The sequence below is a fragment of the Phyllostomus discolor genome, chromosome 13, assembly GCF_004126475.2.
Source record: "Phyllostomus discolor isolate MPI-MPIP mPhyDis1 chromosome 13, mPhyDis1.pri.v3, whole genome shotgun sequence".
Taxonomy (NCBI): Eukaryota; Metazoa; Chordata; class Mammalia; order Chiroptera; family Phyllostomidae; genus Phyllostomus; species Phyllostomus discolor.
Window position 1 is genome coordinate 3,584,558 of NC_040915.2, and position 13,381 is coordinate 3,597,938.

Here is a 13,381-nt window from a genome sequence, read left to right on the forward strand (position 1 = left end):
CACCCCTGCCAGACGTTGAAATACCCAGCCCACTTGCCAACCTGCTCGTGACTGCCACCCGCTTTCACCACGTCAGGTCTCTCCCCCATGCACCTGTGAGAGGCCTGGCAGAGCCTGGCACAGAGCATGCCGGGAAGTGCTTGTGGCCTCAGTGCCAGTCCTGTGTCAGCTGCTGCCCCTCAGCCAACACAGAGGAGGGTTCCTACCAGGAGCAAGGGGTCTGAGGCAGGAAGTGGCCTCCCGAAGGGCCCCAGGAGCATCACACTACTGAGGAGAGTGAGGCTGGGGTATGGCTAGAGGTTGTGACAGTGAACCAGAGGAACCAAAAACCTTACCAAAGATTTTCCTGTCTGCTGAGGGGGTGCCTCAAGTACAACTACAGCTGGCTCGGAGCAGGGGGTCCCAGCTAGATGCCTCCTTCCACAACAGAGGTGGCTGGGTGTGGGAGACGCCCCGGCCCTGCCTTAGAAGGGCTCTGGAGGTCAGAGGGCGAGGCTGCCAGGAAGCAGGGCAGGCAAGGCAAAGGCCAGAGGCAGGGCTAGGGCTGAGACTCAAGAAGCTTGTGCTTTAATGGGCAGAAGGGAGCAAGGATATTAATCCCAGGGGTACTGAGGGCAGGCAGCCAGGCGCAGCCTGGCCCAGCCCAGGCCAGCTGGGCCGAGGATGCTGGCATCTTGTCCAGAGGGCTGATGTACAGTGGCAGCTGGCGTGCAGGGATGGAGGCCTCCGGGAGAGGAGGGACAGCAGCGGCTAGAAGTCCATGGAGCTGTGGGCCAGGTAGTCCTTGCGGCCGATATTGCTGACCTGCTTGGTCTGCATCGCCTCGAGTTTGGGGCAGTCGGTAATCCGATGGCCCAGGCCCCCACAGAAGGCACAGCCGCGCTCGCCTGGGGCACGGGGTGCAGGGAAATAGGGGTCAGCATGGCAACAGGGCCAGGCCCCGTGCCCCAGACCTTGCCCCCCGCACCCCGCCCCATCATGTGTGGTGTGGACTTGTTTCATGGCGTGCCTGTCCCACCCCGCTGGATGCCTGCCCCCCGCTCCACAGTTACCTCCGATGTCCAGCATGGACTCGTCCCCACAGTGCAGCACTTGCAGCACGGGTGGCACCTTCTGCTTGGCCTCCAGCAGCAGGGCTTTGAGGTCCATCAGCACTGACTCGTCTACAGGGACAGCAGGGAACCATCAGGTCCAACCCTGGGCCCTATAACCAGGGTCCTGAAGGACTTGGGGACAGCTGAGGGGGCCCGGGCAGCAGACTCACCGCAGGCCTTGTTGATGAAGGTGGTGGCGATGCCTGTGTTTCCCGAGCGTCCAGTGCGTCCAATTCTGTGCACTGCGGGGAGAGGAAACAGCCTCTGGCCCACTGCTCAGGCCTGGGGTCCAGCCTGCACCCCCACCCCACGAGCTCCCACCGTAGTTCTCGATCTCCTCAGGCATGTCGTAATTGATGACGTGCTGGATGGCAGGGAAGTCCAGGCCCTTGGAGGCCACGTCTGTGGCCACTAGGACATCCTTCTTGCCCTCTCGGAATGCCTCAATGGCCTTGGTCCGCTCCTCCTGGTCTGGGGAGGGTCAGGCAGGAACTGTCAGCGTGACAGTGGGAGTTTGGGGAGTAGTGGCCAGCTGGGCAGGGCACAGGGTTAGGAGAGGGGCCGCTACAGCAGGGTCCATGCCTACGTATGCACCACTGACCTTTGCCCCCATGGATGGCCACCGCCTCAACCCCCTTGAGCAGCAGGTACTCATGGATGGCGTCCACATCTGCCTTCTTCTCGGCAAAGATGAGCACCTGTCCAGAGAGGCCAACCCATCACGGGGACGGCCTCTGCCCGGCATCCCTAACCTTCCTCGGTGTGCCCGCACCCCCCCCCCCCCCCCCCCGTTCTCCCTCCCATCATCCTGGGGATCCTGCACCAGCCTGGCCGGAGGCACTCACAGGTGGGGGTGTCTTCTGCAGGCACTCAAGCAAGTACACCATCTTCGCCTCCTCCTTCACATATTCCACCTCCTGCCACCACAGGGGCCAAGTCAGGTGGCCCTGAGGACAGGCTTACCAGCCATGGTCCCACTCACAGCCCTGGCCAGGAGGTGATCACGAGTCTCTTGCCACCAGGGGCTGGGCACCCTGAGAATGTTTCCTGCTAAGGGTTGGGGTTTTGAATGAAATCCCCAGTGCCCATAAGGTGGACCACCCACCCTGCTCTGATGAGCTTCAAGGGCCCTGGCCAGGACTGCCCTCTATGGTGGGACCACCCACCAGGACCCGCCCACCTGTATGACATCCAGGCTAGCAGCCCCAGCGCGCCCCACGTTGATAGTGACGGGCTTCACCAGGGCACTCTTGGCGAAATTCTGTATCTTCTTAGGCATGGTGGCACTGAAGAGAAGGGTCTGGCGCTGGCCCTGAGGAAGGGGAGAGCTGGGACTGAGGGCACTTGGGGGCTGGGACCGGGGTTGGGCAGCCCCAAGGGTGGCAGGAGCACCCCAGCCAGGCAGGGACAGGCACCTTAAAGTAGGAGAAGATGGTGCGGATGTCACCCTCGAAGCCCATGTCAATCATGCGGTCAGCCTCGTCCAGAGCCAGGTAGCGACAGATGTCTAGGCTGACCATCTTTTTCTGCAGGAGGTCCATGAGGCGCCCAGGAGTGGCCACCATCATGTGCACACCACTGGGGATCAGAGAAGGACCTGGGGTCAGGGCCACCTGCTCAGCCCCGCCTAAAGGCTGTCACTGAGACTTGTGCCCTCTGGCCTCCTCCCTGTCTATCCTCACCTATCTTCTCTCCATCATCCCCACCACCTTTTCCTACACTCAGCAGTCTCTCCTGGGGCAGGCTGCAGCCTTCTCAACCAGTGTTCTCTGTGCTCCCAGGCCCTTCCCACCCATGTGGTCACCTCTGCCTGGTAAGCCCTTCTCCCTTCTCCCAGGTCATTCCCCTTACCCCAGGAGGGAGCTGTCCTGAGTCTTCAGACAGGCCCCGGCCCACACTACCCCAGCTCCCCCTGCAGGCCTGGAAGGGCCCACTGTCCCGGTCTGCTGAATCCAATTGTTCTGTGTCCACATCTTCCCTGAGACTGGGAATGCCTATCAAACACGGTCAGGGATGGCCTGACTGTGTTTGACAGTGGCAGTAAACAGTGGCTGTGTCTGCTGGGGGATGGCACTGTGTGTGGCAAGGGCACAGGTCCAGCCCTGCCCAAGTGCCCCAGCCTGCTTCCTGGACCACACAATGAACGACCATAGCCTTCTGGGACACCCTGGGCCCCCACCTGTGTCTTCTGCCTGGAATGCCCCAATTCCTTGACCTCTCTGATGCCTCTGTTCCACCTGCTGTGTCCCCACAGTCCCTCACCCCATCCCCCTGTCCCACCCCAAGCGACCTCTTTGTGAGACTGGGGATTCCTTTGAACTAGGCCTCTGCCAGGGTCTGCAGAGTGGCTAAAACAAAGGTTCCATCAGCTTATCCAGGGGCTGTGGGGAGGCCCCGGGGTGAGGGGCTCTTATGCTCACTGCCGGATGGTCTCCATCTGTTCTTTGACGGACATGCCCCCGATGCACAGTGCGCAGCGCAGGAGTGGCGAGCTGTCCTCCTGTAGCAGGCGGCAGTAGTACTCCAGGATGCCGTGGGTCTGCCGGGCCAGCTCGCGCTGCAGAAACAGGGGCAGGGGCTGGTACCAGCCAGGGGAGTCTGCTTGGTGCCCTGTCCTGTGGGGCCAGCCTGTCTTACTGAGGGGCAGATGATGAGTCCGTAGGGCCCTTCGCGCTTGGAGAAAGGCAACCTCTTCTCTTGTTCCAGGCAGAACATGATGACGGGCAAAGTGAACACCAGCGTCTTGCCTGAACCCGTGAAGGCGATGCCTATCATGTCGCGGCCGGACAGACTGTCAGCAGAGGCCAGGTCTGCAGTCAGGCTCGGTGGCGTGCACACCGGGACTGCTCCGGCTCAGCCACCCTCCTCGAGCCCTGGGGGCACACTCACATGGTGGGGATGCCCTGGATCTGAATAGGTGTTGGGTGGTGGATGCCCTTCTTCTTCAGGCCTCTCAAGATGGCTACAGAAAACAAACCTGGCGTCATCCACATGTCTCCCAGGTCCTTTATCAGGTCCCAAAGCTTATGAAACTGCAACTGCTTCCCACAAGTTACAAATGATAAAACTGAGGCCCCCAAAAAAGGGAGACAGGAGGAGAAAGACTGACAGACAGGCCTGTTCAAAGCCCTTAGGGTTCACACCCAGGTCTGTCTAAGGCCAGCTCCACCTGCCCAGCGAAGATCACTAAGGACACAGGGCAGTGAATACTTCAGCTGGCACAACCGACAAAGGAGCCTAAAGAAGCCCCTCTTCAAATCCCTGCGTCCCCATTACCTACGCTGTAGCGGCGGAGTGCAGTGGGGCTGGGACACAACCGGGACACAACCTCACAGGTGTCTGACTGTCAAAGCATGGTGCCTCTCCCACGCCTCACGCACCTGCGGGAAATTTCATTTCCTTGAAGCTCTTGATGGGCGGTGGGATACCATCTCCTTCCACCAGGATGTGGTACTTCTTCCGCACTCGCTCATGCCGCTCTTCCGACATGCTCAGGACATACCGCGGAGGCGTCCAACTGTGAGCAGGGGGCAGGGGTCAAGGGAAGCCTTGGGCATAGCTGGCTTTGGTACACCCCTGCCAATCTTTGGACACAAACCATTGATCTAAGTAGGAAAACTGCTTCTCCTGAGCCTGTAAAGGCATACCTGGTTTTAATTGGATCATCGTACGTGATACCCTTAGCCATCTCCTTCACTGACATCAGGGCTGCAAAGAGAGACGTGGTTCAGGGCTGGCTTCTGCCCCCCTGGTGCCAGGTCCCTTGAGATATAACATGCCTGGGGCTGGGGGAGGAAGTTCCGTCGACCACCTCCCTGCCCCTAGCTACAACCATACCTCGGCCCTCGGCCACACTCTCCAGGATCTTCTCCTCTTCCTTCAGTTGCTTTTCCTTGGCAGACTCCTTGCGGGCTGAGAAAAAAGGCAGACAATGTCAGAGAGACGCAAGAGCAATGCACCAAGCCAAGCCTCCCACCGCTGCTGATCCCACCTTCGGCCTTCTCTTTGAGGTGCTGGTGCTGATCCAGGAGGCTGACGTTGGACTGAGGGCCCAGTGGGATGTCGTCTTCATCTCCCCGGTGGTCACTGCCACTGTCCTGCTGCTCCTCCTCGGCAGCTCCCTTGCGTCTTCGCTGCAGCAGCTTCTGGAGCTGAGGTTCCACCAGTGTCCCTCAGAGCCGAGCCGAGCCCAGCCCAACAAAGAGCGGGGCATCGCGCCCAGGATTCTCTCCCGAGATGCAGAGCTGCTCTACCCCTCAGATTAGGTCGCTAGTGCCTCGTGTGCCTGGGGGTCACGCTCCCGTGTGCTGACACCCCCCCCGCCATCCCAATGCGAAACCCCGGCCCCTACCCTCATTCTTCCTGCGACCCAAGGCCCTCACCAGCAGCTGCCGGCGCTGTCGTAAAGGCACATAGGGCACATAGTCGTCGTCGTCCTCATCCTCCGCCTCGGAGCGGCTCCCTCCGGCAGTCGTCTCGTCGGCACGAGCCCGCTGCAGAGACACAAGAGTCAAGCGCACCACCCCTCCCCGTCTTCACTGCGGCTCGCCACTCGCGCGGACCCCAGTTTTGCTCCCACCTTCCGCTCGGGTTCCGACTCCATTCTTTTCCGTACGCATGCGCCCCACGGCAAAAAAAAAAAAAAACCCCGCCTTACCTCTGAGATCCAACCGGAGGTGAAGGAGCGGCCGTCGGCGCCTAGCAACGACCTCTGAGTGCCGGGTCGCGCCGAGGGACAAACTTCCTCCGAACCTCCGTCCGGCGGCGCGGCGTTAAGGTTTTCTGTGTGGCCACGCAGCTGAGGCCCGGGCTGAAGGCGAAAGCATCAGGCAAAGCATTGTGGGATGCTAGAAAATTGGAGCATGCGCCAAGCCCAGTGGCGGGGCAGGCACCCCAGAGAAGACCGCGGATCCCTCCAGGTACTCAGCCTCGCTCACAGAGTGACGTCACCCCGCGCGGCCCCGTCGGCGGACACTGCGCCCTCTAGTGGCCGAGGAGCTCCGGGACGCGGCCGGTCGGGATCCTGGCAGGGTCTCCATCCCCGCAGGGCCGAGGGGGCAGGGTGCGGTTTGTGGAATGAATGACTCAAGCACTGCCGCTCTGACTCGTGTTCTCGTCAGTGAGACACGTTCAGAGTAGGGAGGGGTAAATAAAATGCTGCTGACGGTGGTTTTTAACCGAAGATCTGTACATATCAAGCGATTATGACCGTCAATGCTGTGACAGAGCTCAGAGGTGTGGAATCTCAGAGCAGGGAGTGGGGAGGAGAGGAGGAAAGGCCTCCAGTCCAGCAGGTGTGACCTAGCCGCGGGCAAGTGCTAATTCCCAAGGAAGAGATCACTCGGCCCACCTGGAGTGGGGTTAGCCAGAGCAAGGGTTGGAGAGGTAAACTGGACCGAGAGCAGTGACTGTCGGAGTAAATCTGTCATCGGGTACGTTTGGGAGTGATGGGTCAGTGCCACCCTTTCTTTCCTTATATATTTAACACGAGCACGGACTGGGCATCATGCAGTGCTGAAGAAGATTAAAAGATGAGCAAGACACAAACCTGGCTTGTGAGATTATGGATTTGTTGAGAGAAAAAATATAAACCAGACTTGAGGTTAAGAAGTATCAAAAACCATGGTACCACTTCTGGAATTCTCACAAGGGCAGGGCAAACTGATTCTCATTGTAAAAGTGGCTTCTCAACTGGGAAGTGAAGGATAAGCAGGAGTTTATGAAGGAAGCATAATATGGGAAGAGGGAAGTATGTGAGCAAAAGTCAGGAGATCTGAGGGTTCCACGCCTAACTACAGACAGGTTGTAGGTGTGGCTGGAGTGAGCGCAGAGCAGCGGCCAGGCACGGGAGAGCCTGGGATGCCACTCACAGGTCTCTTATCTGTAGGAAAAGTACTGCTTTTCAGTACTTTTCAGGTGCCCTGTCTTCCAGCTAGCGATGCCAGTTCAACAGCGGGGGCAGGAGGCTGGTGCAAGTAATGAGTTTCTGGATATTTCACTGGGGATTGTCCATACTTCCTTGGGGATTGGGAAAGGCCAGGGGCCAGGGATTGCAACGCTGTTTCCCTTTAGAAGAGGAAGCCTGCACTGCCAGCCAGCCAACCAGCCCATGGTGGGGCTCAACCAAGGGGGTGGGTGGGGTGGGGTGGGAAGAGGGAACGTTTTTTGATCCAGCTCCATAAGGAATCCTAGTGACTGTGTTCACCACCTCCATCACGCCCCACATGAGCTCAAGTCAAGTGTTGGTTTTAGCTGAGAAAACGCCACTGGGGACAAGGAGTTGGGACACACATGTATGTGAGGCATTTTTAGCAAATCTACACTAAAATCTGAATTTACAGACCAGACCTACCTGCTAGGGGAGGGAGCAGTAGTTTGCTTTACCTTACAGAAGGGTTCGGTTCCTCTTAACTCTCAAATACTTAAGCTTTGTCTCATTCCCATTGGAAAGTCAGATCCAGTCTATAAACACTCTGTCCACCCCCCCGCCCCCGGACTACCCCAGGACACCCAGGCTGCAGGTGCGCTGTCCATCAAGGCCTCAAGTGTTCCCCAGGCCCCTTCTCACATCTGCTCACCGACCAAGTTCCATTCCTCTAATTCACCGTCTTACAGAGGGGGAACAGACACCATGTGGGGGAGGGCTGCTCCCGTTTGAGGCCCTCCAACAGGAGGAGAGGGCAGAGACTGCAGCCTCACTGGCCATGCTCTAACCCTCATCAGCCAGACTGAAATCACTACAGCTTTCCCTGTCCATCTTCAGTCCCATCTACAGATGTCCCATTTAACAGTCCCACTTAAACAGCTGCAATTAAGTGGAAACAATGCTGCCAAACCACTGACACATAGCACGTGCCCAGCATGGTGACTAAAGCAACCCCATGCTTCTGATTCCATCCTTCGCCACCCCCTGCCCCGTCCAGCAAACAACCCGCACACAGACTGTGTCCAAATGTTGCTTTATCTTTATCTTTCGGCAGGAAAGATCTTCACAGTATCAAAAGTAAAGAATTAAAAAAATAAAATAAAACAAACAAAAACAAACAAAAAAATGAACACAAAAAGAGCAGTGTTGGGCCAGCAGTACCATCAGTCCCTGCCCACAGGCCAGCCCCGCCCCCGGGCTCTGAGTGTGGAGGCTGGGTAGCACCAGGAGGCGGCTCTGTGGAGGTCCTGAGGGGCCCCAGCCCGGCTCGCTCGGCATCCACTCAGCTTCTGGTTGGTCCGGGATGGCAGGAGCAGAGTGGGTCTTGGACAGGTGGGTGCGATGTGGAGGAGGAGGAAAGTGTGGACCTTCAGCCGACAGGTGGGCCTCTCGGGACACCATGAAGACGCCGGACCCGGCAGGGGCTGGGGAACAGAAAGGTGTGGCCACATGGTGAGCAATGGCCTTCCCAGGCCGCCTCTGGGTCCCCATGGGTCCTCGCAGAGGCAGGGGCAGTTGCCTCCTACTTCTGCTCCCACAGACTTCCCCAGTTGCCTCCAGCAGAGGATGAAATTGAAGACCTTGTCAAGAAATAGCCACAGCACTGGCATGCTATCCACATGTGAAATGTCACCCTAGATCTCACAGGCGGCTGGACCATCCCCAAGGCTCCCAGTAGCACACCCTTCCCAGGCAGGTGTGGAGGAAGAGCCCCACCTCTGGCATATGGAGTTGGGGATGGGGTAGGGTGGGACACACAGCCTGGCTGGCCCCAGTCTGCCAGCAGCACTGCTTTTTCCAGCACTTGCTCCCAGTCCTGCTCTGGGGAGGGTAGAGGTCAAGGGAACTTGGGGGAGGGAGCATCTTCCTTGGGAAAGAGATCAGCCTAAGAGGGAAAATGTGGCTAGAGGTTTCCTGGATGATAGGGAAATTGGGCCTATGGGAGGAGGTGTACCCCCTTTTCTCAGAAGGGGTAACAGATGAAGGTGGGGTCCCCGCCACTTTGGCTCCAATGGAGGTGAAAAGACAGGCGAGGGCACTCTGGTGCTGGCAGAAGCTCTTGGGGGTGTGGACTGGGATGTCTTAGACTAGCAAAGGGTCAGGGAGCCCAGCCCCACAGAGCAGCAGGGCAGAGGCAAGTCTGTGGGGAGCCTACACTCCAGGGCAGTGCCAGGGTGCACAGGAGCTCAGCCCCAAAGGCTGTCCCTGGGGAGCTGAACCAGCAGCCAAAGGGGCGGATCCGGACCCCCAATGGGAAAGCAGGCTCAGCCAAGGATCTGGTGGTCTGCTGCCCCAGCATTGCAAAGAGGAGGAAGATAAGTAAGGACACCCCCCTGGGGGTCCCTGGGCTCAGCTTACCTGCCCCAGTGTCCTGCTGCCTTAAGGGCACTGTGTGGTTGCCAACCAGAAGAGGCCTCACCCCAGTGACATAACTCAGGACTGAGATGCATCCCTGAATACAGCATCAAAGCCTGCCTGCCAGCCACCCTTCTCTTCTGCACTGTGGTTCTCAGCCCAGGGCCCTCTCCAGGCTCCTGACCTCAGTCCAGAGCATCATTGGTGAATAATGCAGCCAAGAGGGACTGTGCAGATGGCCAGGAGAGGTGACCAAAGCCCAGTGGGGGACCAAGTCTCTTCTTTCAGGAGGCGGCTTTGCTATCAATTTCCCTATGGAACCTATCCTGTTGAGGGAGAGCGCCCACCAACTCCTCTGTACCCAAAGGACCTCTGAGGCCTTGGCCTAATTTGGCAGTGCCTCACTGCTCCCTCGGGGCTGACCCTGGAAGCCTGTGTGGAGGAGCCAGCGAGGGAGTTTCAACCCAGCAAGTGAGATTCAACCCTGAGGCTAACCAGTCAGGGGTGGGGGCAGCCCTCTGTGGCCCATGGTTGGCAGGGCACTTTGGGAGGTGGGAAGCAAAGGCTCGATGGAGGTGCCCTATGGGTGGCAGCACAGGAAGAGGCCCCTCAGCAGCATGGGCAGGAGGGCTCATAGGAGGGCCTGGCAGAGGGAGGAGCGAGGAAGGGACAGAGGCCTGTGCCTCCGGTGAGCACAGCCCGCTCTGCTGTCACTGGGATGTACAGGGCCGGGGCCCCAGCCCCCAGTCCAGCTCCCTGTGCCCCAAACAGTGCAGTGGTCCGGTGGACACGGAAGCTGGCAGAGCATTGGGAGGGGCACAGGTGACTTCTGGGAGTCTCTACCTCACTGAGCTGCACTGGGAGTGGTTTTCTTGAGGCTGAAGTTGGTCCAGTTCACAGCCACTTTCTGACGTGTTTGCTTTGCAGAATCCAAACAGAACCTGCCGGGTTTGGGGGGATGACACAGGAGAAGCACCATCAGAGGCTGCGTCCCTGACTCCCGGACCCCGCTCCCAGACCCATGTGTCCTGGCCTCTGGAGCAGGTCAGTTCTGCACAAGCCCCCAGCTTCTGGACGCTGAGGGTCCAGCAGGTACGGGGGCTACACTGGCCAGGGGGCCAAGCTGAATGGGGCGCCCACAAACCCAGGGGACAGTGTATGGAAAGGTGACACTGCCCCCTCCTCAGCCTGCACTTGACCCCAGCCCTACTGGGCCATCTTCTGGCCTCGAGGGCAGTGTGTTTCTTGCACCTCAGACCCTTGTGTGTGCTGACCCCGCTGTCACAAATGCCCTTTGCTCACACCTGCTCCTCAAGTTTCAGCCTGGTCCCCACCCCTCAGCCCCTTCTGCAGTCCCTCTTCCAGCCTCCCCCAGTCCCACCCCTCCTCCTGCAACAGCACCGGTCACTGGACCATGGGGATGCTCTCCCCGCACCTAGCCTGTTCCATGCACCTCCACCCCAGAGCTCAGTCCAGGAAGAGCAGAGGGAACACAGGGATCAGACAAACTGAATGAAGCAGGAAGAAGCCCTGGCTCCTAGGATCTGATACACACACCCCTCCTTCACGAGGTCCCTTGAACCTTCTGATGCCTTGTCCTGTCAAGTGGGCTCCAGGTAGGCTGGTGGGAAAGAGCCTGGGAGGCGGGGCGAGGCTCTCCATCAAGGGCTCAGGACCGAGGGAGAGGCCTTTCTGAAGGGTCCGGGTGTGGGCAGGACAGTGGGTGGCCCCACGCCTACCTCTTGAAGTACTCCACCTCCCGATCAGTCTCATCCATCTCCACCCCATCCATGTCCTTGGGCAGGAACACGTCGTCTAGGAAGACACAGCCAGCAGGGCTCAGTGCCCACGTCCGGGCCATGGGGCCAGCACCGCCCACACACGAGGCCAGCCCTCCACCCCGAGGGCTGGCGGGGTGGGGGCCAGCCGCCGCTCCTGGTGCACTCACCCAAGGAGGAGGCTGACTTCTCCTGCTTGCTGCGGCTGCGGCGGCTGCGGCCCTTGCCCTGCGGCAAGCTCTGTGGCCTTGCCAGGCCTGGAGGCTGCACAGACTCTTGTTGCGGAGGCCGTGCCTTGGCCTCCCCTGGCCAATTTTGCCAGGAGCTGCCCTTTTCCTTGTCGGCTTTGGGGCTGCCAGCCCAGCCTGGTCCTGGCCGGCTCCCTTGGCTCCCCTCTATGGCCTCAGCACAGCTGCCCACTTTGGGAGGCTCCGGGGCCTTGCCTGGCTGCTTGGGGCTAGAGGTCCAGCCCTTGGCACTGGCAGCCTCCGGGCTGGCCAAGGGCCGGGGGGCTGGACTCGCCTCACTCTTCTTGGCCTGGGTGCCTTGTCTCTTGCCTTTCCGCAGCTTCCCACTTGAGGCTACAGGCTCGGGCAGATCCTGCTTGCAACTAGGAGCTTCCCTTGGGCTGGGCTCCTCACAACTGGTGTTGCCTGGCTTGGGTGTTCTGACCCAGATCACCCGGGACAGGTTGGGCACGGTGCTGAGTCTCCTCACTAGCCCGTTCTCGGGGATGATTCCAGGAGGGGGGCCCCGCAACTCTGTCCATGGTGGCTGGGGGCCTCTCATTTCTGCCCACGGTGCAGCTGACTCACTTGGAGCTTGTAACGTGTGGTTCTGAGGGGAGCCCAAAGTCAAAGGGGACAGGTCAAGGTTGATGTCAGGCTGGTGCTCTGTGGAGCCATTGAGGTTGGAGGGAGCTAGACCCTGGGTCTCTGCCTCAGCAGCCCCCTCCTTAGAGAAGCCATCGCTGTCCACGCCGAGCTCACACACACTGAAGCTGGCATAGATGGAGTCCTTGACAGTGTTCTTGATCTCCTGCAGGCGGCTGCTCAGGAAGCCGTTGACCCGACCCAGCTCCTGGTCAGGCCACTCCAAAAGCTTCTCCCTGGCAGGCGCCAGCTCTCGGCTTCCAGAAACACCACGATTCACCTGCTTTAGAGCTTCTGCTGCCAACTGGGCCTTCTCCTTTTCCTGCCAACAGAAGAGGCAGTTTCAGCAGGGGCCTGGCAGCTGCCAGGCACAATGTGACACTCAACACACCAGCCTGGGGCCCAGCTCTGCCACTAACTGGCTGAAGACAGGGCCTCACAATCCTGCCTGCTTGCCCACCCTGCAGGAGTGATGGTGAAGAGCAATCAATCAGACAGGTTCACATCCTGGGGGTGGAGGCAGTTACACCCAGAGGACAAGGTTTTCACAGCTTGTTCATCCAGAGCCCCAGTGTTGGTCCCAGGGCCCAAGAAGGCTGGACTCCAAGGGGGTGGAAACACAGCTCATTGAATCTTGTCTCCCAGGCCTGGGTTTGAGTAATCCACCTACTGGCTGAATTTCAGGTGGTCTTGGCAAGATGAGGACAACAGTTCCGGAATACAGGTTGCAGGGGAAAAGCTGTGCTGGCACTCGGGACCCCCAGGGAGGAATGTGGGACTGTGAGGCTGTCCTGGAAGATGCCACCACTCTGGGAACGTGCGCCCTCCTGATGCCACATGCAGGTGCCACTGAAGAGGGCCACATCCCACAGGAAGGCCACTCACTGCTCAGGAGGCCTCAAGAAATTCAGGCCACGCCCGAAGTGTGCCCCTGGCATACAGCAGGCAGCCACAAGGGGCCCCAGGACAAGGTACAAAAGCAGCCCCCTTGTCCAGCTGCAGCCTGGAAGGCTGGGCCTTGCTCATCAGTGCTGACAGAGAGACCTGGAGACCAAAAGAGTAAGTCTGTGGGCTGAGTCACCCCTACCCCACCAACTTCACGGCACCAGGCCTTCTGCAGGGGACAGGGGACTGATGTCAAAGGCCCACGGGAAGGGGTGGTGGTACTGTGCCAGGGGCTGGGTGCCTCCCACAATTTCACGTATTTCCAGCTGATCTGGGACTGAAGGGAGAGAAACAGGAAAAGGAAAGCGGGGAAAGAAATGAGGGCCCGCCACAACCTCAGAGTCTACTTAAAAGAGGGGGACTTTATGGCCCAGCAAACACACATGCTTTTGATTCTCTCATCTCGTCGTG

At 59.2% G+C, this 13,381-nt stretch overlaps 2 protein-coding genes across 14 annotated transcripts in view; both read right to left on the reverse strand.

The window, feature by feature from the left end:
• Positions 1 to 539: 539 nt before the first annotated feature.
• On the reverse strand, positions 540 to 5,737 carry DDX41 (DEAD-box helicase 41). The gene is made up of 17 exons (XM_028528100.1): positions 5,674 to 5,737; positions 5,477 to 5,587; positions 5,086 to 5,245; positions 4,932 to 5,006; positions 4,742 to 4,802; positions 4,475 to 4,611; positions 3,984 to 4,056; positions 3,732 to 3,885; positions 3,515 to 3,651; positions 2,510 to 2,672; positions 2,275 to 2,406; positions 1,940 to 2,011; positions 1,696 to 1,792; positions 1,416 to 1,565; positions 1,265 to 1,336; positions 1,053 to 1,163; positions 540 to 887 (listed from the first exon to the last, which is right to left on the reverse strand). The coding sequence occupies exons 1-17, from the start codon at positions 5,695 to 5,697 to the stop codon at positions 751 to 753; spliced, it is 1,866 nt and encodes a 621-aa protein (XP_028383901.1). The 5' UTR covers positions 5,698 to 5,737; the 3' UTR covers positions 540 to 750.
• Positions 5,738 to 8,036: 2,299 nt separating this feature from the next.
• FAM193B (family with sequence similarity 193 member B) overlaps positions 8,037 to 13,381 on the reverse strand; it is a 30,878-nt gene continuing 25,533 nt past the window's right edge. For 12 of the 13 annotated variants that reach the window (XM_036014553.1, XM_036014554.1, XM_036014552.1 and 9 more), the window contains 4 exons: positions 11,324 to 12,347; positions 11,115 to 11,190; positions 10,219 to 10,316; positions 8,037 to 8,444 (listed from right to left, as the gene is read on the reverse strand). In XM_036014553.1, coding sequence (XP_035870446.1) covers positions 10,220 to 10,316; positions 11,115 to 11,190; positions 11,324 to 12,347 — 1,197 coding nt within the window. In that variant the 3' untranslated portion in view covers positions 8,037 to 8,444; position 10,219. The remainder of the gene's footprint in view (positions 8,445 to 10,218; positions 10,317 to 11,114; positions 11,191 to 11,323; positions 12,348 to 13,381) is intronic. The other variant, XR_004900527.1, reaches the window with a different exon arrangement.